This window comes from Triturus cristatus, chromosome 2_1 (genome assembly GCF_964204655.1).
Source record: "Triturus cristatus chromosome 2_1, aTriCri1.1, whole genome shotgun sequence".
In the NCBI taxonomy this organism is placed as follows: domain Eukaryota; kingdom Metazoa; phylum Chordata; class Amphibia; order Caudata; family Salamandridae; genus Triturus; species Triturus cristatus.
The window spans coordinates 78375399-78402002 of record NC_140581.1 but is presented as its reverse complement, the minus strand read 5'-3'; the positions used below and the strand labels follow the sequence as shown (position 1 = coordinate 78402002).

Below are 26604 nucleotides of genomic sequence, written 5' to 3'. Positions count from 1 at the left end.
TTGAGTGCTTCTTTCTCTGTTTTTACTTAGGGTAGGGGCCCCCAGAATAAAATTGCCCCTCTAGGTACTCCCAATCCTATTTTAACCACTATACCACATCTACACAGTTCTGGCCCCACACCCGCACTTCACCATACGGCTGTTGGATAAAAGATCTCCGACAAAGTGCCCCTACTATAGGGAGCCCGTGGGGTATTGCACCGCCGACCCCACGAGGAGCAGCCCATATGATGAAGCATGACACCTGCAAAGGTGTGTGAGGGCATTTGAATCTAACATATGGATTCCCACCTATTGACACATCCTGGGCAATAGTGGGACTGAGAGTACCGTGACTCTGCTAAAAAACCTATCACTGAGGAACAGCATAAATCCACTTTTAAATCCATCTCTTGGGCCCCCTTTTATGCTCGACCTCTCTACTCCTAGTTGAGTGGAAAATGCCCCCCTCCCCCCATTTTGTTGTTTCATACCTGTAAACATGACACACTAAAATATTGTTATGACTATAAATTGCTTCTAACCCCTATATTCTTTTTTGTTTACGTCTGGCTTGAGTATAATCATGTAACATTTCGGAAAGAATACACAGCCAAGCAGTCCAGCACTGGAAGCCAGGATAGCAAAGATCTCCACAGTCACCATGTATCTGCCTTTGGTGCTGAGGTAGGCTGGAATGAAGGAGATCCAGACGCTGCAGAACACCAACATGCTGAATGTGATGAGCTTGGCCTCGTTGAATCTATCAGGTAGATTCCTTGCAAGGAAAGACACAATGAAGCTTAAAAAAGCCAATAGGCCCATGTAACCGATGACACTATAGAAAGCAGTAACAGACCCCTGGGCACATTGCAGGATCAACTTTCCCATTTCAAACTGTCTGTCCATGTCTGGGTGAGGCGGTGAGGTGAGCATCCAGGTGAGACAAATTACTACTTCCCCCATTGTTGGCAAGAGGATCATAGAGGCAGATACCCGATATCCCAGCCATCTATTTAGCCTGCTCCCAGGTTTGATAGCTTTAAAGGCAATGACAACAGTGATGGTTTTTGCTAAAACGCATGACACAGCAACAGTAAAAATAATCCCAAATGCAGCCTGTTGGACCAGACAGGTCAATTGCGTAGGTTGTCCAATGAACAAGAGGGAGCAGAGGAAGGCCAATATCAAGGAGACAAGGAGGGTGTAGCTAATATTCTGGTTATTAGCCTTCACTATTGGTGTGTCCCGGTGTCTAAGAAAGATTCCCAGCACTCCAGCTGTGATTATGGAGCAACCAATGGATACAGAGACTAAACTTACACCAAGACTATCACTGTAGGAAAGGTAAACCACGTCCTTCTGTATGCACCCAGTCTTCTTGTGATTGGGCCACTGTTCATCGGGACATTTTAGGCAGTTTTCCATGTCTGAAACACAAAAATGTAATCATTATAAGAAATAAAAATATCAATACACATAACATAATGCCACTGTCTGTTTAAAAAATTGGTGTGTTTTTGAAGGGCAGAGTGATGTATAAAGAAAAGGATCTCTAGGAAGTCCCATATAAACAACATCCCTCTCTGAGCATACAGTTTTTTCCGTAAGCAAAGTTGTATTTTGTAAATTTGAATGAAATAAGCAAACTTAAACAAGTGACAATGAGTTCACATAAAAAATAAAAAAAGGATATACATTAGAAAAAACCCTCGTAACTTCCAAAACAAGTACCATTTGGAGTTTGCGCACAAACATTATAAAAACATTTATTAGTTTGGGGTCTGATTAACAAATGGATTGACTGGCCTATATGCTCAATTGGCAATGTGCAATTTATAAATCGACATCCTAATTCAAAGAATTCATAGTGATTAAGGGCACATGCATCAAGCAATTTTGCGATCGCAAACAGTTGTGGGATTCGCTATTTAGGTAATTGCAATATCTTGCGATTACCTAAATTCCCAATGCAAATAGGGAATCGCAATTTGCGATTCCCTAATGCACATTCAAGAAGCTTTTCCTAATTGCGAACTGTGCATTTAGGAAACGCTAGTAAACATTAATTTGAAGTTTATGTTAACTGTGTGCATACTTTGAAAATGCACAAAACTGCATTTTTTTTAGTGCCATGTGGCACACACATGCCCCTGGAGCATGTGCATGCCTTACATTTGCAAATTATTTTGTTTGGAGTTCCTCAGTGGGGCCTTGGGCCCCTGGGCACCCTTGCCTCTGCATTACCTGATTTGGGATTACCAATTATGTATTCGTAATTTAGGCAATGCATGACCAATCCCACCTATGGGCCTTGAGGCCCATCGTAAAGAACGGAGTTGCAATAGCAAATAACTATTCCCTAATTGCGATTCTTTCATAATCGCAATTAGAGAATCGTTATTTGCACCCTGTTTTGATGCATTGCATTTTGCGATTACCAAATTGTGATTTCTTAAAAATCGCTATTTGGTAATCGCAAAAATGAAGTTTGATCCGTGTGCGCCTTTATTTTCAAATATGACTTGAAATTGCCACATTTATATTTGTTTAAATCTCTGCTTTCAGTATTATGGTCCTCCCCTTTTTTCTTGATAATTCGTTTAGCTTTCTCCACTAAGCATGACATTTTGCTGGTACATTTTCATTATAACCACTTTAACCAGAACATAACTGATTTGATAGAGCAATATGACAGTTTTATTTTAGATTTCCATATGAAGCCAAATGTAAGGTGGTTCTAATATGGTTTGGGGATTTGAATATTTCTTAATGTCATCTTAGGGGCAAGCCGTCCTGTGCTTTTATGAACCTCAAAAATGAAAATACCACACATTTTAAGCATACGCCGTATGGGGAGGCACTACACACTCTTATTCTGAAGTCTGATTTTGATTTTTCCAATGACTTAGGTCATATGGAGAACAGTAGAGCCATGACCTTCACGGGAAGCTCAAGAGGTAGCAAGATTGATTTTATTTTGTTAACAGCTAAACTTTCACCACTTTTCCTTGATTTTAAAGTTGTTACTAAGTATGTGAGTGATCATAATTTTCTTATATGGCTAAACCGCCAGATTAAAAAAGACCTTAAGGAATAAATGCTCTAGGATAGAGTATTCTACGAATAAGGGTAAAAAAATTAAATGGGCTAAGGTTGAGCCAGCGGTTTTTAACAGAGTTATTATTCTCAAGAATATGGATTCCTTTTCAATTTGCCTGTTGGAGGAAGCAGATTGTCGCATCATTTTAGCTAGTTATAAAAAATATTAGTAGGTCTAATTCTGACAGTTCGACCTCAAATAAACCCTCTACATGGAGTTCGCCACACAGATGGTTTAACGCGGCTTGTACGACTGCTCATAAACAGATAAAGGAAATTTTAAAAACTCACCTACATTCATTACTTGATGTTAGAGCAGCAAGAGGGTCATACAAAACCATTTTAGCTGAGAGGAAGAATGAGATCTAGTACAAAGCATGAGAGGCCCTTTCAGTAGCTGTGAGGACTGAAGATAATGATAATTTCTGGGAAATAGTTAACCATCCTTTTCTCTCAGATGAAAATGCCTCGAAGGAAGAATCACTGATCCCAGCAGATCTATGGTTATCCCACTTTTCAGGAATTCTTTAAATCAGGCGATAGGCAGTTATTACCCCCACCTTAGTAAATTATTACTATACACTGGGAAAAAGCGCACAGGTCCCACTAACTTAATTAGTAGTAATTCTGTATTGTTAGATTAATAAAAATCATTACAATTAAAATATTGGTTGAAGAAACCAGTTCCTTAATCATTTTAAATACTTAATTACCTAGGACCATTTGCATTTCCCTAATAATTATACAACTGTACACAAAAAATGCTTCAATGGTTACATACCATACTGGCACATTGATTCCACATATATACATGTTTATCATACTCGTTCATTTGTCATAGTAAAAGTAAAATATAATTATCAAGTTGTTACCTAAATAATTAATTAAAACTGTAAATATTTTTACCACTGTGCACATGGACAATAAAGTGCCTAGGTGCTTACACATGATCTGGAAAGTCACATAAATATCTAAAAACTGACCATCATAGAACCGTAATACAGGAGGCCATAAAATAATTAAATGAACCTGTAAACATTATATACCATCATGCAAATGAACAATTAAGTGCCTCTGTGCTTTCACATAATCTTTAAAGCCTAGTTCCGAAAGTTGCCAGAAACAGAATAATTGATTCAAACTGCATTCAAATTCAAAGTGACAGGCGCATAAAAACAATGACCTTCTATCATACAATCCTATAAAATTTCCCTTTAGAAAAAGCATAAACTAATTAATTTAGAAAACAAAGGCCAGCATTTGTTCGGCAATTGTTAAAAACATTATCATTTGATACATCAATAGAATCGACACACCCAATAAACATAAAATAAGGACCTGGTGAGCAGATCTTACCCTGGCTTTAATAAATAAATGGTTTAGTAATGCACACACGATGTGTAGTAAAATTTCATGCGGCTACCCGCACAATCTGCATTTACTGGTTAGCCACTATTGTAATCAGGTTAGCCTGCCCTCTTTAGTGGGGTATATGCCAAGCCTTATTTTTAAAAATGTATCCCTCATATGGGCCGCAAAATAGGCAGTCAATTAGGGCTAAATTTGCAAAGACTGATGGGAATTAAAAACTGACCAAGCATGCGTTTTTGCCACTAAAGCCTCCCTATCCTCAATGAGTGAATTAATTTTAATTGTTTTATTGAAAAACTGTTTAAAAATGTACTTTGCCATTTCTGGAAACGCTGACTGCAAATCAAAACTCTGGAAACATTTTAAAATATGGGATCTCCAGGCGCCTGTGTAAATAGAATGAGTTATTTCACACCAGGAATTGTTTCCTAGAGGATCATGATCAGATAAAAACAAGGAATACATACATTTCAAAAATGACCCATGCACCTCCATGGACTTTGTTTGAAGACCAATCTCCAGATGCTTTTGGTTTGGCAAATTGACCTACAGTTGACCTACAGTTTCCAAAGCCTTAATTACTTCCAATAGTGTAGCATCTTTTCCCCTGGTGATAGGCGAGCTGTTTGCAATTGTTGGCTGTAGCTTGGCTCCCAGAACTTTAAGAAGATGTACATACAATTCACACCTCAATGGTTTATGTAACTTTAATAGAAATTAATGAAGTAGCCACCGCTAATGCAAAGTGTACCCTCAGGAAAACACCAGGCCCACATGGGGCCCCTGCAGACATCTTTAAATCCAGTATCAATCTATGGGAGTCCCTGTTAACAAATGTATTTAGGAGCGCTGTGACAGGCTCAATTCCTGACTGTTGAAGGACAGCTATCATTGTCCCTATTTATAAAAAAAAAAAATGGGTATTCACCATTGTTAGACCTGTCAGCCCTTTGGCAGTTTCCTCCTCATTTTATTATTTTTGTCCCTTTTCCCCTTCTCATTTTTTCTGTCTACCAAACTTTTTGGGGTTCTGATGTAGAGGTTCTGGGCGCTTCACCCTCACTACCTGAGGGAGAGGCGCAAGGTGCTCCACTGAGGTAAATAGGTGAGATTCGCAAAATGGTGGCTCCAACTGTCACCTCAGCACCTGGGCCATGACTGCCATGAGAGGTTCCGGAACCTTCTGGGCCCTTCTGGCAAGTCAGGCCCAAGGTGATAAATAGAGGTGGCAGGAGGGCAGCCATTTTGAGATAGGTGGGGACTGCGGAAGGTTCAGGAGTAAGGCGCCTGTGTGAGGAGGTGGTTGTATTTAGAGGGGAACGGACAGGTCCAAGGGTCTGCACAGAGTCCTAACCCTAGTAACATCACCTCTCACCCTGTGACCGGTCCCTGAGCGCAGCCCGTGACTTTTGGGATCCTTGTACCTGAGGAGGTCTCCAGGTAGTTTGAACCACTGACCCACTGGACCTTGGAGTGAGCCAGCGCCTGGGCCATCTTCTCCCCAAATCCGTTGTTATCTGGTATTTCTGGATGGATCCGGTGTGTCACCCTCTCTGACGAAGAGGAGAGGTGGTTGTGCCCCAGCCCCAGGAGTCTGGTTGCCTCAGTTCCTGTGTGAAATCGGGCATCTTGTATTTCACCCTTCCCCTCCACGAGACCCATTTTCGGAACCCTGGCCGCCACTTTCCCCCCCCCCCCCCTGAAGTCGAGAGGTTACCTAGGGGCCCTTGGCAGGAGACGTTGTCATCGTGAGGCCGAAGGCGGGGAATTGGCTCCAGGTGTATGTCAGCTGTGAGGGAGCGACGCGACCGTCAGACAGAGGATCTCCCCAGTCAGGAAGTGAGTCAGTGAAGCCGCGGCCCTAATCACATGAGAGGGGCTTGAGCGCCGCCCTCTTGTTGTGGAAGGGAGGCGGAGGCCGCGCCCAAGCAGGACGCACAATTCCGGATATCGGCCGCGGAAGGAGCGACTGCCGATAACGAAGCTTCCCGGTAAAAGGGTCCCGTGTGGTGATAGTCAGCCTCAGTGAAGCGGAGAGGCGTCCGTCATCATTAGGGAGAGTGCACCCGGGGGAATCCCTTGTGGGAGGTGGCCTGAGGGTGCATGCTGAATCGTTCCCCTACTTATGGGAGGACTCCCTTGCTGTTTACCCCCCCGAGCTCCGCGCCAGAGGTGAGAGACCGCGTCACCCAGCACCGAGAACTATCCTGGAGGAGGACATCCCTGACAGACAGTAAGCTGGGTAACACAGCGCGGGGCAGGGGAGAGAACTGGGAGCTGATGGATCGTTTACCAAGGCTTGAGGGGGAAGGCCATGAGAGGTCGTGGTAGTTACCGGCAGCCTAGCATAACCAGGCACGTGTCCAGGGTTAGTTACTGGCAGGCTCACGTCTGGTGAGGAAGGTAACAAGTTGAGCCCTAGCCTCAGAGAGCGCCTAGATGTATGGAGTAACGGGGACGGAGTAGACCCAGGGTTATGGGAGTCTACCAGTAAACTGTCTGGAGGTAGCCATTGTCTGTCAACTGTACTCCTGGAGTCCCGCTAATTCTTATAAGTCAAGAGACTGAGGGTTACCCTGCATTGTGGAAACGGGGAGGGTTCTTCAGAGCGCAGTCTGTGAGGAATTAGTATTCCCTTCAGAGCCAAGACGCCGGGTGGGGCCACCTAGTGGGTATAAAGACCTGCTGTGCTAGAGTTATCCTGAAGGGACTGTTATTGGGAAATGTTATGAAATGGTTTAACTTGAAATGTGGTGAAATGTTCTACCTGAAACGTACGAAGTGTTAATTTTAGAATGTGATGAAAAATTATTCTGAGTTGTTATGCCATGTTTTATTCCTAAATGAAGGGAGATGTTTAACCTGTAATGTAATGAAATGTTTCACTCCAAAGTGTAAATTCGAATAACCCAGTTGGTTAGGAAAAGATAAATATTTCTAGTATTCCTCAAATTTAATCAGTGTAGTGTCCTTCTTGAGTGAAGTAACGTTAAATTGTGAGCTGGGTGTGATGCAAGCACGTGACGCTGTGTTGGGAGGAAAGCCTGTGGGCCTGAGCCAAGCTACCAAAGGACGCTAGGTCCAACAAGTTGGTGCTTAGCGGTGGGATCCTTATTCAGTGCTTGCATCCGCTTGGTAGCAGTTTTGCGCGCATCACCACCTACACTGGATTGTTTTGGCTGGAGTTTTCTCCAGATTGTTTTCCTAATTGGAGGTTTTTAAAATTGTCCTGTGTATATTTCCTTTCTTGGGAAGGTCTTCCAGAGTAAAGTTCTTGTTGACTGTCTTGGGGTCCCATCTGGTAGGATGGAATTCGAATTGGGTAGGCTGGAGGAGTATACAGTGGCCCAATTGAAGGAATTCTGCCAGGAGAGGGAGGTATTCTTTAAGCAGGGGGCGAAGAAAACCGAGCTCCAAGCAAGCTTAAGAGCCTGGGTTATGGCCCACCCTAGCGGGAAACGGGAGGAGGAACCAGGACTAGACCTCCTGGAAGAAACGGAAGTCCTTTTTCCCCCTGGGAGCGGTAATATGGACGTTGGGTCTAGAGCCCCATCAAGAGTGGGTAGTAGCGCCTCAGGGGGGAGCCTGTCCTCTGCGGATCTAGTTGACCGGAGGGAGGAGAGGCAGTTTAGAATGGATCTGGCCCGGTTGGAAAAAGAGAGGGAGGAGAGGAGGTTCCTCCATGAGCTCCATTTAAAGGAGTTAGAGCTCAAAGCCCTTCAATTTGGAACCCCCAGCAGTCCTAATGGTGGCAGCATACCGAGAGAAATCCCGAGGGAGTCCAGGCCCTACCTGCCCAAGGATGTAGTCGCCAGCTATGGTGTCGGGGATGACATTGTAAAATGGCTGGCTGCCTATGAGGTCTCTCTAAGAGCCCATGGGGTCCCCGAAGTCCAGTGGGGGGGTGGCCTATATAGGTATATGCCTCCGGTGGGGAGGGATGCCTTGCTAGCATTAGAACAGCCAGACCAGACCAAGTACCCCGTTATGAAGGTAGCCCTAGTGAGGAAGTTTGGGCTGAACCCTGAGAAATTTAGGCAGAGGTTTCGGGGCAGTCAGAAGTTGGCCACCCAGAATTGGGTGGATTTCTTGGACTATGCCAAGAAGGCCTTAGAGGGCTGGGTGCAGGGCAGTGAGGTCAAGGACTATGAGGGACTGTACAATTTAATTTTAAAGGAGCACCTCCTCGAGAAAAGTTTTCCGGAGCTGCGTCAGCACCTGGTAGACAGCAAGCTAACTAATCCTAGGAAGCTTGCAGAGGAGGCAGATATCTGGGCAAGTACCCGGGTATCTTCAAAAGGGACTGGAGGGAATTTCCAAGGGGCTGGACAGGGCGCCCCCCAGAAGAAAGAGGGGGGAGACAAAAAGAGGGAGTTCTCTAAAGGCCCCAAAAAGAGTTCACCAGGGAAGGGAGTAGGATTCCCTCCTAAGGTTGGCCCCCACAAACCCCCTTATCCTGACCGTGGTCAGCAGCCTAGGGTTGTCCGATGTTATGAGTGTGGTCAGGTTGGGCACTATAAGGAGGATGCCAAGTGTCCCAAGAGACCACACCCTCCCATTGGAGGAAAGACCCCTGGGGTGGCGAGTGTAGTGCTCGGGGAGGAGTTGCCCCTAGATAAGGGAGGTGAGTGGGCAGGGCTAACCCTAGTGTCCTTAGGGGATTGTGAGATGGTTCCTAAGACCCAGATGCCCTCGAATACTACTAAGTACAGGCAATGGGTCACCATCAATGCCCAGAGGGTGGAGGCTCTGAGGGATACAGGAGCCAGCATGACTATGGTAAGGAGTCAGCTGGTGTCCCCAGAGCAGGTGGTTCCCCATGTAGTCCACCCGGTTGTGATGGCTGACAACCGAGAGGGTCACTATCCGGTGGCCCAGATTCCCTTTGAGTGGGGAGGGGTTGCGGGTCCTCTACGAGTTGCGATAAGCCCTGCCATGCCGGTCGACTGCCTGTTGGGAAACGACCTTGAACACTCGGCGTGGAAGGAGGTTGAGTTCAGGGCCCACATGGAAATGTTGGGGACCCCTGAGTGGACATGTGTCCACACTCGGTCCGTGACTGCCCGAAGAGGGGATTCACAGAGGTTGGAGCCTGGGACAAAGGCCCAACCAGCTGCCGGAAAGGGTAAACGGGGACGGGGGAAGCCTGCCCCGGCATCTGACCCTCCAAAGGTGGATGGGGCAACTGAAGTGGTCCCGGAGTCTACGGAGGGGGATGTAACTTTCCTGGAGGGCTTACCGACCCCTGCAGATTGGCAGGTGGAGGGAGGACCTACTAGAGAAGAGTTTTGTCGGGCCCAGAAGGAGTGCCCTACCCTTGAGGGTTTACGGCGGCAGGCCGAAGCCCAGGCAGCGGGTAACGATTCGGGGAACTTCCACATATACTGGGAAGATGGACTCCTTTATAGCGAACCCAAGGCTCCGGTGCATGGTTCATCCCGGGCCTTGGTAGTTCCCCAGGGTTACCGAGCCTTCCTATTAGGACTGGCTCACGAAATACCCTTGGCAGGACACTTGGGACAAGACAAGACATTTGCTCGACTTGTCCCACATTTTTACTGGCCTCAGATGAGGATTACGTCCGATACTTTTTGTAGGACGTGTGTAACCTGCCAAGCTAGTGGGAAGACAGGGGTGAAGCTGAAGGCTCCCCTGAAACCACTGCCTGTCGTTGGTACCCCCTTTGAAAGGGTGGGCATCGACATTGTCGGGCCATTGGATCCACCAACGTCTGCCGGTCACAGGTTTATCCTGGTTCTGGTGGATCATGCCACACAGTACCCAGAGGCTATCCCTCTGAGGACCATTACTGCACCTGCAGTGGCACGGGCCCTTATGGGAATTTTTACCCGGATGGGATTCCCCAAGGAAGTGGTGTCGGACAGAGGTACCAACTTCATGTCGGCATACATGCGGGCTATGTGGAAGGAGTGTGGAGTCACTTACCGGTTCTCCACCCCTTATCACCCCCAGACCAATGGTCTGGTGGAAAGGTTTAACAAGACCTTAAAGGGCATGATCCGGAGTCTGCCCGAGAGCCTGCGGAGGAAATGGGACGTCCTCCTACCTTGTTTGCTGTTTTCTTACAGGGAGGTACCACAGAAGGGAGTGGGCTTCAGCCCCTTCGAACTGTTGTACGGGCACCCTGTGCGTGGACCACTTAGCCTGGTGAAGGATGGATGGGAGAAGACTCCCAGGAAACTTCCCCCAGATGTGGTGAGCTACATGCTGGCCTTTCGTAGCCAAATGGCTAGGTTGTGGAAGCAAGCTTCTGAAAACCTAGAAGCCAGCCAAACGGTCATGAAGGAATGGTATGACCGAAACGCTCACCCGGTGGAGCTGGAGCCTGGCCAGAAGGTGTGGGTGATGGAACCTGGAGAGCTTAGCGCCCTCCAGGATCGCTGGTCAGGCCCCTTTGAGGTGGTGGAGAAGAAGGGCAAGGTTACCTACGTGGTAGATCTTAAGACCCCCAGGCAGCCCCATCGGGTGCTCCATGTTAACCGCCTCAAGCCTCACCAAGAGAGACCCGAGGTCACGTTAATGATGGTGACTGATGGGTCAGAGGAAGAGGAAAGTGAACCACTTCCCGATCTGTTTGCGTCCCAAGAGAAGGATGGATCGGTGGAGGGAGTGATCCTTTCACCGTCACTAACTCCTGAACAACGGAAGGACTGTCGCCGGGTACTGGAGCAGTTTGCTTCCTTGTTCTCCCTTATCCCGGGAAGGACTCATCTGTGTACCCATGACGTGGACACAGGGGACAGCCCACCTGTGAAGTCCAAGTCCTACCGACTGTCGGATAAGGTGAAGGCTAGCATCCATGGGGAAGTTACCAAGATGCTAGAGCTAGGAGTGATTGAGCCTTCAAGTAGTCCCTGGTCCAGTCCGGTGGTACTGGTACCCAAAGCTGCCCCACCGGGCACTACCCCAGAACTCCGGTTCTGTGTAGGTTACAGGGGACTGAATTCAGTGACTAAGACAGATGCTCATCCTATCCCGAGGGCGCATGAGCTCATTGACCGGTTGGGAGCTGCCCAATATCTTAGTACCTTTGACCTTACATCCGGGTACTGGCAGATTTCCCTGACGGATGGAGCCAAGGAAAGGTCAGCCTTCTCCACCCCTGAGGGTCACTACCAGTTCTGTGTGATGCCCTTCGGGCTCAAGAACGCCCCTGCTACGTTCCAGCGGTTGGTGAACCAGGTCCTCTCTGGAATGGAAGCCTTTTCAGTTGCGTACCTGGATGACATTGCTGTCTTCAGCCGCAGCTGGGAGGACCATTTGTGTCACCTTCAGGCTGTTCTTCAGGCTTTGTAGCAGGCAGGTCTGACGATCAAAGCCAGTAAGTGCCAGATCGGGCAGGGGTCGGTAGTGTACCTCGGTCACTTGGTGGGTCGGGGCAAGGTGCAACCCCTCCAGGCAAAGATCGAAACCATCATAGCCTGGGAACCCCCCAAGACTCAGACAGAGGTTCGGGCCTTCTTGGGCCTCACTGGTTACTACCGACGCTTTATCAAGGGATACGGTTCCATCGTGGCCCCCTTGACTGAGCTCACTTCCAAAAAGCACCCTCGACGGGTAATCTGGACCGAGGGATGTCAACAAGCTTTTGACACCTTGAAAAAGGCCATGTGTGCGGCACCTGTTCTCAGGGCCCCTGACTTTGCCAAGGAGTTCATTGTCCAGACAGACGCGTCGGAGCACGGTATTGGGGCAGTGCTGTCGCAACTCAATGACGAGGGTCTAGACCAACCGGTGGTTTTCCCATCTAGGAGACTACTCCCCGGGAACAGAGGTGGAGTGCAATTGAGAGGGAGGCTTTTGCGGTGGTGTGGGCTCTGAAGAAGCTGCGGCCATACCTGTTTGGCTCGCACTTCCTGGTTCAGACCGACCACCGGCCCCTCAGGTGGCTGATGCAAATGAGGGGCGAGAATCCCAAGCTGTTGAGGTGGTCCATTTCCCTACAGGGGATGGACTTTAGGGTGGAACATCGCCCAGGAGTGGACCACGCCAATGCTGACGGTCTCTCCAGGTATTTCCGCCTTAGTGAAGAGGACTCCCAAGGGGTTGGGTAGCTCTCCCCACTTTCAGCTGGGGGGGGACGCGTGTTAGACCTGTCAGCCCTTTGGCAGTTTCCTCCTCATTTTATTATTTTTGTCCCTTTTCCCCTTCTCATTTTTTCTGTCTACCAAACTTTTTGGGGTTCTGATGTAGAGGTTCTGGGCGCTTCACCCTCACTACCTGAGGGAGAGGCGCAAGGTGCTCCACTGAGGTAAATAGGTGAGATTCGCAAAATGGTGGCTCCAACTGTCACCTCAGCACCTGGGCCATGACTGCCATGAGAGGTTCCGGAACCTTCTGGGCCCTTCTGGCAAGTGAGGCCCAAGGTGATAAATAGAGGTGGCAGGAGGGCAGCCATTTTGAGATAGGTGGGGACTGCGGAAGGTTCAGGAGTAAGGCGCCTGTGTGAGGAGGTGGTTGTATTTAGAGGAGAACGGACAGGTCCAAGGGTCTGCACAGAGTCCTAACCCTAGTAACATCACCCCTCACCCTGTGACCGGTCCCTGAGCGCAGCCCGTGACTTTTGGGATCCTTGTACCTGAGGAGGTCTCCAGGTAGTTTGAACCCCTGACCCACTGGACCTTGGAGTGAGCCAGCGCCTGGGCCATCTTCTCCCCAAATCCGTTGTTATCTGGTATTTCTGGATGGATCCGGTGTGTCACCCTCTCTGACGAAGAGGAGAGGTGGTTGTGCCCCAGCCCCAGGAGTCTGGTTGCCTCAGTTCCTGTGTGAAATCCGGCATCTTGTATTTCACCCTTCCCCTCCACGAGACCCATTTTCGGAACCCTGGCCGCCACTTTCCCCCCCCCCCCTGAAGTCGAGAGGTTACCTAGGGGCCCTTGGCAGGAGACGTTTTCATCGTGAGGCCGAAGGCGGGGAATTGGCTCCAGGTGTATGTCAGCTGTGAGGGAGCGACCCGACCGTCAGACAGAGGATCTCCCCAGTTAGGAAGTGAGTCAGTGAAGCCGCGGCCCTAATCACATGAGAGGGGCTTGAGCGCCGCCCTCTTGTTGTGGAAGGGAGGCGGAGGCCGCGCCCACGCAGGACGCACAATTCCGGATATCGGCCGCGGAAGGAGCGACTGCCGATAACGAAGCTTCCCGGTAAAAGGGTCCCGTGTGGTGATAGTCAGCCTCAGTGAAGCGGAGAGGCGTCCGTCATCATTAGGGAGAGTGCACCCGGGGGAATCCCTTGTGGGAGGTGGCCTGAGGGTGCATGCTGAATCGTTCCCCTACTTATGGGAGGACTCCCTTGCTGTTTACACCCCCGAGCTCCGCGCCAGAGGTGAGAGACCGCGTCACCCAGCACCGAGAACTATCCTGGAGGAGGACATCCCTGACAGACAGTAAGCTGGGTAACACAGCGCGGGGCAGGGGAGAGAACTGGGAGCTGATGGATCGTTTACCAAGGCTTGAGGGGGAAGGCCATGAGAGGTCGTGGTAGTTACCGGCAGCCTAGCATAATCAGGCACGTGTCCAGGGTTAGTTACTGGCAGGCTCACGTCTGGTGAGGAAGGTAACAAGTTGAGCCCTAGCCTCAGAGAGCGCCTAGATGTATGGAGTAACGGGGACGGAGTAGACCCAGGGTTATGGGAGTCTACCAGTAAACTGTCTGGAGGTAGCCATTGTCTATCAACTGTACTCCTGGAGTCCCGCTAATCAAGTCAAGAGACTGAGGGTTACCCTGCATTGTGGAAACGGGGAGGGTTCTTCAGAGCGCAGTCTGTGAGGAATTAGTATTCCCTTCAGAGCCAAGACGCCGGGTGGGACCACCTAGTGGGTATAAAGACCTGCTGTGCTAGAGTTATCCTGAAGGGACTGTTATTGGGAAATGTTATGAAATGGTTTAACTTGAAATGTGGTGAAATGTTCTACCTGAAACGTACAAAGTGTTAATTTTAGAATGTGATGAAAAATTATTCTGAGTTGTTATGCCATGTTTTATTCCTAAATGAAGGGAGATGTTTAACCTGTAATGTAATGAAATGTTTCACTCCAAAGTGTAAATTCGAATAACCCAGTTGGTTAGGAAAAGATAAAGATTTCTAGTATTCCTCAAATTTAATCAGTGTAGTGTCCTTCTTGAGTGAAGTAACGTTAAATTGTGAGCTGGGTGTGATGCAAGCACGTGACGCTGTGTTGGGAGGAAAGCCTGTGGGCCTGAGCCAAGCTACCAAAGGACGCTAGGTCCAACAACCATCATGTTACAGACCGATTTCCTTGCTAGATTCTACTATTAAAATCTTAGGACAAGTGCTTCTATCGAGTATGACTTATCTAGCGCTTTTGATTTTGTAAATTGTTCATAATTATGGGTTTTGATGGAAACAATAGGGTTTGAAATGGAACTCTTCACCTGTGTTAAAGGCTTACATCAGGACTTAACAATTAAAGTCTGCTGTGGCCTCCATGGTGAATCTACTTCCCAAAATAGAACTACCCGGGGTGTGAGACAGGGGTGTATCCTAGCTCCTTATCTTTTCTTGCTTTTTATAAACAGGAGTTCTAAACATCTTTCCGAGATAGAAAAGGATACCCGCGAATGGGTAGGAAACCCACTTCTATCCTGCTTTATGCAGATGATCTCCTTGTTCAATTTGAATTCAAAAAACAAGTGTTCTAAATCATTTCCTATGACGTTTGGGGGACCAAATACGTGGACAAGCTCTTTCTTATTAGGGATGCACACATAGAGAAGATGAAAGATTTTAACTACCTGGGGATCCTTTTTAGCTCTTCTTTTATTTGGACCTCTCTTTTGACTGCAAGGTTGAATCAACTTAGTAGAAACATTGAGGCGATCTTTAGGTGTCCTCACAGATGAAAACAAAAAAGCCAACAGGGAGGTGATTAACCTATATAAAAGTAAATGCATTTCAGATGGGTTATATGGTGCGGGTCTGTGGGGATATATAAAAGCAGGAATTCTCCAACATATAGAAAATCTCTTCACACACAGGCTCCTTGCCGTCCCCAAGGGTAAGGCTACTTTTAACTGTCATTTGGAACAAGGCTTTCCTCACTTAGAGGATTTGATTGGACTTGTTCCTTATAGTTGAACAAACCTTTGAGTCATTTGGCATGAAAGATTTGTTTGAGAACCCTCAAGCCATTACTCTAAACTGTAAAGAGGCAGTGAAACAATTGGTGAAACAATGCTACCTCAATCACAATATGGAGATGAGGCTGAAGGGAGTACATGCCTTGGTGTCAGTGGTGAGAAACTCTATGGCCTCAACTACAAGGAGTTTAGAACCATAAGGTTTCCAACCCCTCCCAACGTTAATATGTTACATTATTTAGATTAAGTATAGTATATTTTAAAGTTGCCATTCCTCTGCAATGTGTATGGTCTCAAGACCTACCCCCAATTTGTTGCAATAACATTAGTTAACAAAGCAGTGGTCACTTTATATTATTCTGCCCATTATATGCTGAGCTTATGTTCTCCTTCTTGGTTCCTGTCATGCGCAGATCAAAACTGAGACAGCACCAGGAAGGTCTGGTGTTTTTGCAGAAACTTTGCACAATAGAGAACTGTTAAGCGGTGTTAAATTTAATTAGAAGGGCTCTTGTAATAAGGAAAAGGTATAAAGAGCTCTCTATATGGTTGTATTATTAACACTGTTACTACGCTGCATGTTTCCCTTATGACCTGTGGTCCTGTATGTGCAATGATTCTTTTTATCTTCCTATTTTACTAGTAAAAATTGTATCTTTGATTTATTTCTTCCTGTTTTTATGACTTTTATGGCTTATGTTCAATAAAGATTTGGAACTGACTGTCTTATAACTTCATTTTTAGCTTTCAAATACTCATAAGCAAGAGAAGTAAAATTTGCCTTCTAGGGCTGTTGCTGCATTTTGCAGGTCTCTTCCCTTGATGGCAATGGATTTACAACTACTAACACTCAAAGGCCAGAATAGGCATTGTTTCAGAGTTCAGAAAATGGAGGACAGCATCCACATTTTTCATCTGTAACAGAAAGGTATTCGTTGAGTTCTCTCATGAAAGTTTGGTTTGGTTGCCTTGCATTTCACATTGTACATAATTGCAGGCAAGAGCAATGTGGCAAGAGTCTTCTCAGGGCAGGGCAATGACATGTATTACTGGGAACACTTAATAGTGTATGTTGTAGTGGGTACAGTTTATGGTGCTGGAGGACGACACAGCAACTGTTGCACCCAAAGTTGTGAGAGTGAGAGATGTGGTGGGAGCAAAAGCAGATGGAGATTGGGAGATGGCACTGGAGGTGGTTCACAGGATAGAATATGGAACACAATGGAGCCCAATCCAAGATGGCCGCTCTCCAGAGGATTGGGGGGGAGGAAGGGCGATGTGAGTGAAGCATGTAAGTTGGTAATGGGCCAGAGGGAAAGAGAGAAAGAATTCTACCCTCTTTTGAGCTGATGTGATGAGCAGAGAATATGCAGGACACCACTGAAGTCGGTGATATGAACAGGAGCAGTGGCTGAGCGTTACAGGTGAAAGCCGATGTTCTCCTGCTCCAAATGATCATAAACCCAGATTTGGTTCCTGCTCCACAAGGCTGGCTTTAGGGTAGTGTGACCGGTGCGGCCGCACTGGGTGATGACCAGTAGAGGGGGGCGCTGACCGCAGGGAGTGCGCTGTGTTTAGCAATAACTTGAGGGAGACTTTTGCCCGGTGCTTGTGATAGAATCCGTGGAGGAGATCATGGGGGTGGGGGCATCAAACATGATTGTCGCACCGGGCGCCAATAGCGCTAAAGCCAGCCCTGCTGCTCCGAGTCTACTAGTGGTTGTGTAGGTGGTAAAGTAGCTTATGGACTGCTAGCCAGGGAGAGATTCAGTGCCAACCTCAGAGGACTGTCAGGCATGATGGAGCAGTGGGTGTGGGGATCAGGAGAAGCTCTTTGAGTTTTAAGGGCTGCCGGGCCAAGGAGCACACATGACTCATCCACATTCTGTGGTAGAGGTCATAGTGGGTCTATGTTCAATCCAGCCATATATACATCATTAGAAGTGGGCATTGTCTGCAATACATAAGATTGAAAGCAGTATCAAGCGATCAGTGGCAGAGCAGCTTAAGAAGTCGTTCATCATCCTCTTTCCCACTTATAGGATTTTGTTGTTTTGGTGTATTTGGTTAATTAAAATATTCTTTATTTTTTATGAATCACATTGGAATTTGTATTGTGTTGTGGTTTCAACTTTTTACCTAATTTGGTACTTTTAAATGCTTGCATTCCAAATTTTCTTATAGGCTTGTCTACTTTGTGGCATACCAGGGGTTAAGCTCATGTATAATTTATGGATAACATTACTGGACCTATCAAGAATAGTGACGTTGTTACTTGTATTGGACTACCATCCACCCCAAATTATAATTCGCACTGGTTTATCTGTGGTGTCTATAGCTACTCAGGGTAGCAGACTAGAATACAGTTAAACCTATTCCTCATAATGTTTTTATTTTCTTGGAATGTTGCACAAATTAGAACTAAGCTGACTAATCCTGACCAGGTGACGTTTATTAAGACATTTTATTTATTTTGTTTGCAAGAGACATGGTCTATAGAGGCTTTCTTATATATGGTTATCTCACTTTAGGCACCCAGCAATTTCTTCAAGAGCGGGCAGGGCTAAGAGTGGTTTATCTATTTCTTTTGCATTTAAGTTTTCTGGGTAGGCATTATGGACTGTCTGGATTTCTCTTTTTATCTGCTGGTCTGTTTGGGAGGTATAGGACTACGAAATATTTCAGTGGTACATTTTTATAACAATATTTCTTAGCACAATAATTGCTAAGTAATGGAGGCACTTGATTAAAACGTATCTAGTTTTTGTTCTCGGAAGAGCTTTGAATGGTCATTGTTGTAGATGGGGGATTTTAATATCCATTTATGCAAGTTGCCTTCCTTGTGGCTTTGCCAGCATTGCTGGCAAGGAACAGCCCCATTTTGAACATGATATTGTGGGGAAAGCTTTGAATGGCCTATAGATGTAATATACTCTTTCTCTTGCTTTTGATTTATCGATATTACCCCGCTCCTTTGTTCCAACTTTGTTCCATTAGGGGTGCATCTTTTATTATAGATGTTAATATGTTGACGGACATTTGTCCTGATTTCCTGTATTTTTTGTAGTATCTCATTGCTTTGTATATTTGTCTGCAGCCTAGTCCAATCCAACCAAATCTGAAGATAATCATCCCAACTTGAAGTTAGTGAAGAACATATGGGGTTTGTCTAAATGGTGTACGGTTAACTCCATTAGGATTGCTAGGGATTTGATCCTGTCTACTCATGGAGATATTTGCCATGCTTGGATGACCAGTTGAGCCCTACATCCATTTTAAGTACATTGGATTTTGTAAGTCAGGTTATTAAAAATCTGGTGTTGGGCCCAGATCAACCTTATAAGGGGAACATATGGATTTGGTTTGATTCTGCACGCTCTGCTGCACATGAAGAACTAAAGGCATCCCTACTGGGGTACTACATATAACACGCATGCAGAAGGTATGAAGACATGTACTAGGGAGAAGGCATTGGCTTCTTAACAGTTGACAAGCAACCTCCACAATAATAGTGCATTTGGAGAATGATTATCTTGCTGTATTTTAGGGAGGCTCTAATGGGCAGAGCATTTCAGCAATGTCACATCATAGAATGAGGCTGAACAGTTATGCCAAATTCCCTAGAGGATCCTGATGAGATTAGCATGACTCCTGTTGAATTTGATATGGCAAAGGTCAAGCTCACTATTATTAAAAGCTCTTAAGTGAGGTCCTCTGGGCCTGATGAGGTTCCCAATATAATATAGTCAAGATTGGGCTCAAATGCTCCTTCAATACGATTGCCACGCCATCATAGCGGTGTTCCTTAGCAGTGACAAGGAAGTCCGCAGGAACAGAGTACATCTCAGGACCCCAGGAGTCAGACACCTTACAGTGTTTGCTATCATTCTTGCTGCCCACTTCTTACATTTAACAATTGCTCAGTAGGAGGAGTGGGGGCGAGTCTGCCAAACTGCAAGCAAGAGCCTCTGCATCACCCAGCCCCGTTGAGCAAACTTCAATCGCCTGCCCGCTTAGATCAGCCCCATCACTAGAGAGCCTTGCGAGTACAATGTCCTTGCTAATAACACCAACTGCCCTTGCAAGCAACTTTTTGATAGTAGACCTGGGGACGGTGCCACTTACGTTTCCACATATTGTTATGTTATGTTATGTGCACTTGTAGAGCGCGCGATTACCCTTGGGTGTCCTGACGCTAAGTACTGGTTGCCTGGGAAGCTGAAAGAGTGCTACTGCGAGAAGAGCCATGTCTTCAGGCCCTTGCGAAATGACAGAAGATCCGGGGCAGACTTAAAGGAAAAGGGAAGCTCATTCCATGCTCAAGAAGCACAAAGAGTGAAGCACCTGCCTCCCCAATTAACTTTTTTTGCCTTGGGGACTTGCACTTGTTTAGCACTGGTAGAGCGTAACGTTTTACCAGGTACGTACCAATGGAACTTTTGCTTAAGAGATTCAGGACCGATTCCATGAATGGCCTTAAAAACAATACAGAGTTCCTTGAAACAAATTCAGGTGTTCCGGACAGCAGTCTGGCTGCTGCGTTTTGGACTAATTGGAGCCTATATATATGTTGTTTTTGTATGTTCAAATATAGGCTATTACAATAGTCCAAACGCGACGTTATGAGGGCCATGACTACTGTCTTGAGATTGCTCTCGGTCAGTAAGATCTTAATTTTCCTAAGGATTCTAAGAATCATGAAGCAAGCTGAGGTCACCATGCTTACTTGATCACCCATAGTGAGTTTGTTGTCCACTAATACCCCGAGGTTTTTGGCCTTCCTGGTAGGTACAGGGCAGGATCCCAGGTCTTCCGGCCACCAGTCCGGTGTCCATACCTGTGGATTATTCCCAAACTTTAAGACCTCGGTCTTGTTGGAATTGAGCTTTAAGCAATTGGAGGACATCCAGCGAGATATATCACTCATGCATTCATGGAAACGGTCCACAATTTATTTCTCATCTCCCCTGGTCAACGACAACACTATTTGTGTGTCGTCAGCGTATGAGGTGAGCTGAAATCCAAATGATCTAATAACTCCTGCCAATGGTGCCACATATATATTAAAAAGAGTTGGGCTAAGAGAAGAGCCCTGTGGCACCCCACAAGGGAGTGTAAATGGTCTAGATGAATTGCCATCCAGATCCACAGTTTGAGACCTGTCAGCTAGGAAAGATTGTAAAAGCTTCCAGGCTGGGCCTTTGACACCGATCTCAGACAACCGGTCCATCAATAATTTATGATGGACCGTGTCAAAGGCCTCGGACAGGTCTAATAAAATTAATACTGCACTACCTCCTCCATCTACGGCCTCTCTAATTTCCTCAGTGGATTTCAACAGAGCCAACTCCGTACTATGATCTGCCCAGAACCCATATTGCAATGGGTCCAATGATTTATTGCAATGGAGAAATGCACTGAGTTGGATGTTCACCTCTTTTTCCAAACTTTTAGCAGGAAAAGGGAGCCGCGAGATTGGCCTGTAATTATTGGGGTCTTTTGGATCCAGATTCTGCTTGTTCAAGAGTGGAAGAACAGAAGCTTGCTTCCAGATTATAGGTAATATACCAGATGAAAAAACATCATTTAACAAAGGAGTCAAGGCCATCCCAATTACTTCAGGCACTTGTTTAATGATCCAGGCAGGGCAGGGATCACTAGGGGCTCCTGAACGGATCGAGGTCAGAACCTTGATTGTCTCTGATACCTCCAGTGGTGAAAATTGGTCAAATTCCAATGAAGGACCACTGCTTTATTCATATTAGAGTTTAACTGTGCCATTTTATTGGCTTCAGTGAAAGAGGAGAATATAATTTCAACTTTATGTTTAAAAAAGTCGACAATTTTATCACAAAATGATAAATTGCTATGGCTCCTAGGAGCAATTGGAATAGACAATTTTTTAATAATGCTAAAAAGTTCCTTTGAGTTGGACTTGGCCAAAGCTATCTGTATTGAGAAAAACTTTCTTTTAGCTTACAGTAACATTTTTTTTATAAATAGTGATGCAGTGTTTGTATTCTCTTATCTGCTTCACCATAATTTTTTCGGCAAGCCCTTTCTAACAATTTACAGTCCAGTTTCTTAGCTCTAAGTTCTTTGGAATACCAGGGGGCCCGACGGTGTTGCTCGTTTAGGAATCCAATGTTTCCTGGGAGCTAATTGATTACATGATATGCCTAGCCATTGATTGTAGGCCGCCGCAGCATTTTCCACTCCCGAGGGAGGGGGTCGCATCGAGCTACTAAGCAAGTTCCCAAATTTGTTAATATCCAATTTTCCCCAGGCTCTGGTCACAATTTCCTGGCCTGGTATAGTGTAGGCTAAATGGCTTCCATAGCCATTCAGTTCAAACTGAATGGCACAGTGATCCGACCATGAGATGGGAAGGACTGAAGTACAGACAAGATCATGGTTGTTTGAGTATATGCCGTCAAGAGTATGTCCTTTTTCATGCGTAGGGGCCTTCACCAATTGTTGAAGGCGTCCGGCCCCCATAATTTGCTCCAACCGATTAGTGTCAGACTCCAAATGGTTTTCTAAATAAAAATTAAAATTACCCATTACTGTGTAGGATTCTAGACATAATCCCTCTTCAAGTAAGGTGCCTACTCTTCTCCAAAAATCCATTTTTAGGACCCGGTGGGCGATATAATAATAAGCCTTTAAAGGTTCTATGGTTTACCGAGTGAATGTTAAAAGCTAGTGCTTCGCATGTCGTGTTGGAGACCGGGATAAAGTTGGGTCCCAGGGAGTCATGATAAATGACAGCGAGCCCTCTCCCTTTTTTATGTAGCCTATCCAGGGTGTAGCAACGAAACCCAGGAGGGGTTGCCTTCACTAGGTCTGGTCCAGAAGCATTGTCTGTCCATGATTCCGTAATGAAGGCCAACTTTACCTTTAGATCCTCTAACAATAACGCACATTCCGTACTATGCTTAATTAGAGATCTAGCATTGAGTAAAATACATTTTAAGGCGCCTGCACTGATTACGTCCATCTTATTACCTATCACAGCACTAGGACCATGTGCTGGTAGGTTAAGAACGCAAGGTAGTTGTTGCTGGCACCTAAGGCAGGAGAGATTCTCCATGTCTTTGTCAATATCAGTTAGAGGATTAGAGGGACAACATAACCTACCTTTGGCTGGGTTTAGTCCATGTAGCTCCTCGTTGGTGTACTTTATGAATTTTGGGGCAAATTGGCCAGAGGGACTGGCCCTGAGCCCGGCCGTCGCGCGGACGGGCACAGAAGGGCTTGCCTTTGGCGTGCCTTTGGCACGCAAGCGTCGTGCCCGATGCGCGCGTCCGCTGCGCGTCAGCTTGCGGGCTAAATAGCCCCGCTTTTAAACACTAGACCGCTGACCTACTTTGCTAATGGTTAGACGGCTCAAGCCCCCTCCCTCCTCCAATTATATTTCTAAAACGTAGTGCCAGTAAATAAAATCACTGTATGAGCAAGTTTTAAAGACGAGTAAAAACAATTAAAAATGAGCCTAAAATCTTGAAGAGGTCTCACTTGGCGAGTACTCAACACAGCTTCGCCAGGGAACCAGCGCTGCGCGTCCGCGTCAGCGTGCGGGCTAAAGAGCCCCGCTTTTAAACACTAGACCGCTGACCTACTTTGCTAATGGTCAGACGGTTCAAGCCCCCACCCTCCTCCAATTATATTTCTAAAACGTAGTGCCAGTAAATAAAATCACAGTATGAGCAAGTTTTAAAGACGAGTAAAAACAATTAAAAATGAGCCTAAAATCTTGAAGAGGTCTCTCCTGGCGATCACTCAACACAGCTTCGCCAGGGAACCAGCGCCAATACTCATCTGGATGCAGTCTCTGCTACTACTGGCTACTGAATATTTTGGAGGTGGCCCAGACCAGCTTTGTAAGGTTGTGTACAGACGTACATGGGACCGCTCTTGGCCAGGTGTTCACCCGGGCCATGCCCGGGCACGTCCCATGGACGTCCGTGCCTTGAGAAATGACAGTGCACTATAAAGTGCTGGAGCTGCTGTGGTCCTCCTCCTGCACCTCCTCCTTTCACTGGCTTGTGGATCTGGGAGTCCATGGACCCTTCAAACAAACTCAGAACTGGCAACGTGCTATATAGTGCTGGGGCTGCTCTTCTGCTCCTCCAGCCCCTCCTGCTTGCACTGGCTGATGGGCTTGAGAGTTTCTGAGCCCTCTAAACTTGACGTCCATGACATCGATTGAAATAATGTTGATCTATGGCCGACTCTAATTACAAATGTCCTCGGGGCTTTTGCAGGGAGCAGACCTCCACCATCCTGGTCTAGTTCATTCAGTGTCCCACTATATAAGAGAGGGACAAAGCAGATCCAATTTGTTACAGGCCAATATCTCTACTGGATTCTATAGTGAAAGTTATTTTGGAAAGCTGAACAGAGCAGATCTCTATAGTCTCTGACGACCAATATGGTTTTTGACAGGGTTTAGGCACTATCGAACAATGGCTTAACCTGTTTTTAATAACCTCTAGATATAAATATTTCCAGATGTGGCAGGGTTCACCGCGCATTCATGGACCTGTCTAGTGCTTTCGACCAGCTAAACCAATATATACTTTGGCCCAAAACGATATCTTTGGGAGTGGAAATTCATCAAGGATGTATTCTGGCTCTCTTTACATCCATGATCTGAAAATAATTTTTAATTTATAGCGTGAGGACATGCCTCAGGTGAGCTCACCCTGATGACGTGTTCTAACAGCAAATATGGAAAATGGGCTACAAAAAGCTTCTTCATTCACTTGCATGTGTTATAGAGGACCTGGGCCCTCGAACAAACTTGGCAAAATCCTTTGTTATGGTATGTGGCCTTTGGTCTGTGAAAACTCACCCTCATTTTGTCTCTCACAATCTTATATATAAAGTGAGAACATGTCAGTATTTAGGGGTCTCCTTGGACTGTGCTTTTCAACAGGACCACCTTCCAACTGTTAGAATACAACAGTTCAACAGGTCAATAGAAGAAGTCTTCAGGTTGCTAAAAAGTGGGTATTGAATACCCTAAACGAAAAGTTGGCAATTTATAACAGTGAACTGGTTTCCATAGTCTGCTATGGGGCGGAACTTTGGGTCTACATTGATTTAAAGGGCATACAATCAGTAGACAAAGTCTTCTTACATATGTTATTTGTCGTTTAAAAAGGTACCTGCACTTTTATTGTCATTCCGAGCTAAAAAATTGCTTATTTAGATTATTTAATTGTGTTTGATTGGGTTGCCTTATGTCTCTCTGTTTGGGCCAAGCCATAGACAAACTTAACTGCCTGTTTATTTCTGCTGTTTAGTTTTGGAATGTGGGTAACACATTACCTGGGTTAACTATGTAAGAAGGTGGTTTGATCTGCTGGGAAATCAGACCTTTTTTGGAACCATGAATTAATTAAGCCCCCAATGAAAGTCACCTTGAAACTTTTATTTATTAAGAAACTCAAGGAGGACCAGTTTTTAAATGAGTTTAGTAAATCCTGCCTGCATGCTTTCACCTCGATCTCTACCACTAGTAACATTGCTCTGTATTTTACCTCTGTAGATAACATTCACCACAAATTCTTCTTAACTCAGTTTAGGTTAAATAGTGTTCAGCTTTTACTCACTTTTCACAAGAAGGGTTTATTGAAGGAGGACTGGTTTTATGTCTATGTGACACTCTCTCTGTGCAAACCACATCACACGTTATGCTTATTTTTGTTTTTTTTAAGACATCATCTATGAAACAATTCTTGTTACCTCTATTGTGTTCACTCGATGTTAGACAATAAAGGCCCACTCTTCTGTTTTTGTAGCAACTTTCGTTGAACAATATTTGCTTAATGGTTGTTAGTTTTATTCAGCTGTCCATTAGAATTAGAAACTCAGGATCAAAGAGCTAGGTGGAAATTTGCTAACCTTGTATAAATGTTTAAGGTTTTCTAATGCCTGAAAAAAATATATTGTCTGCTTTTATTACGATGTATTTTGTATATTGTATTGTTTTAAAGCCAAATAAAGATTTTCTCGGCTGGATTTGAATGGATTTGACCTAATTTTCTTCAACTCAATAATTCTAATCTGAGCTTCAAGCCAGAGTTCTATGTTATCATTGCTAGATATTCTGGTATCGCTCATCTGCACTTAACATAAGCACTTAGCAAAATTTCTAAATCTTTGTTTTGGATGCTGATGTTTCTTAAAGACTCTAATTATACACAGTGGTAAGAAGATGCTCCCTCCAGATGAACAGGCTAAAACTCTACTTCTCCTTTTTTTCAACCTCCTGGACCAGTTACTTAGTGTTGTTATTAATTCCAAAATGGAATATTGATGTGCTCTTTATGCTACATTACCTAAACATTTCTTGAATGTATACAACAAGCCCAGACGTTTGCTGCTTGTGCAATCACAAAATTGATCACAAATGCAAGGTTTATTTTATACCAATGGCTTAATCAGGTGACGCTGCACTACCTCTTTATTAAGATCTCCCCCAAGTCCCCCACATGTGAAGTCCTTGGTACAAACAAGCACCTCTTAGAAAATCCAAAACTCAGTTTGAATTTCATGGACACCACTCACTGCCAGAGCAGGAACTTATCCATCATATGGAGCACACTCCCTCTTGACCTACAAACTCGTCCTATAGCCTTGCGACAAAAGCTTATCTCACAGTAGCTTGGATGGTCATTGCAAAACTCCAGTGCGAAGACATTGTCTGGGGCAATGGGCAGTATAGAAATGCAATCAGTTATACAATTTCACCAGAACCCTGCATTCATTTATTCAGATCTACCACCTTTTTCCTATTTTTCTCGGTCCAGCATTCAGTATCACAGCTCCCAAAGACCAATCAACCAGCTCTTGCATTACAGTTAATGCCTTACATCTCCATCAGGCACAAAGGTATCACTCACCAGTGGAGTTTGAAAACTCTCCCTCTGCACAGGGCACACAAGCAAAGCAACAGCTGGGCTTCCCTTCCATGGGAGCCTTCCGGTACCCTGGGCGGCAGCTCTCACTGCAGACAGAGCG

General features: G+C 45.6%; 1 protein-coding gene across 1 annotated transcript; it reads right to left on the bottom strand.

Moving 5' to 3' along the window:
• Window positions 1–519: 519 nt before the first annotated feature.
• On the bottom strand, window positions 520–26604 carry LOC146863777 (vomeronasal type-2 receptor 26-like). The gene is made up of 2 exons (XM_085636734.1): window positions 26487–26604; window positions 520–1409 (listed from the first exon to the last, which is right to left on the bottom strand). The coding sequence occupies exons 1-2, from the start codon at window positions 26554–26556 to the stop codon at window positions 520–522; spliced, it is 960 nt and encodes a 319-aa protein (XP_085492860.1). The 5' UTR covers window positions 26557–26604.

Bases quoted from the DNA above. Each gene is read 5' to 3' on its own strand.
- LOC146863777 (XM_085636734.1), bottom strand. From the start codon at position 26,556: ATGGAAGGGAAGCCCAGCTGTTGCTTTGCTTGTGTGCCCTGTGCAGAG. The intron at 1,410-26,486 runs GTGAGTGATACC...TTTGTGTTTCAG, and splicing joins AGAGTTTTCAAACTCCACTG to ACATGGAAAACTGCCTAAAA.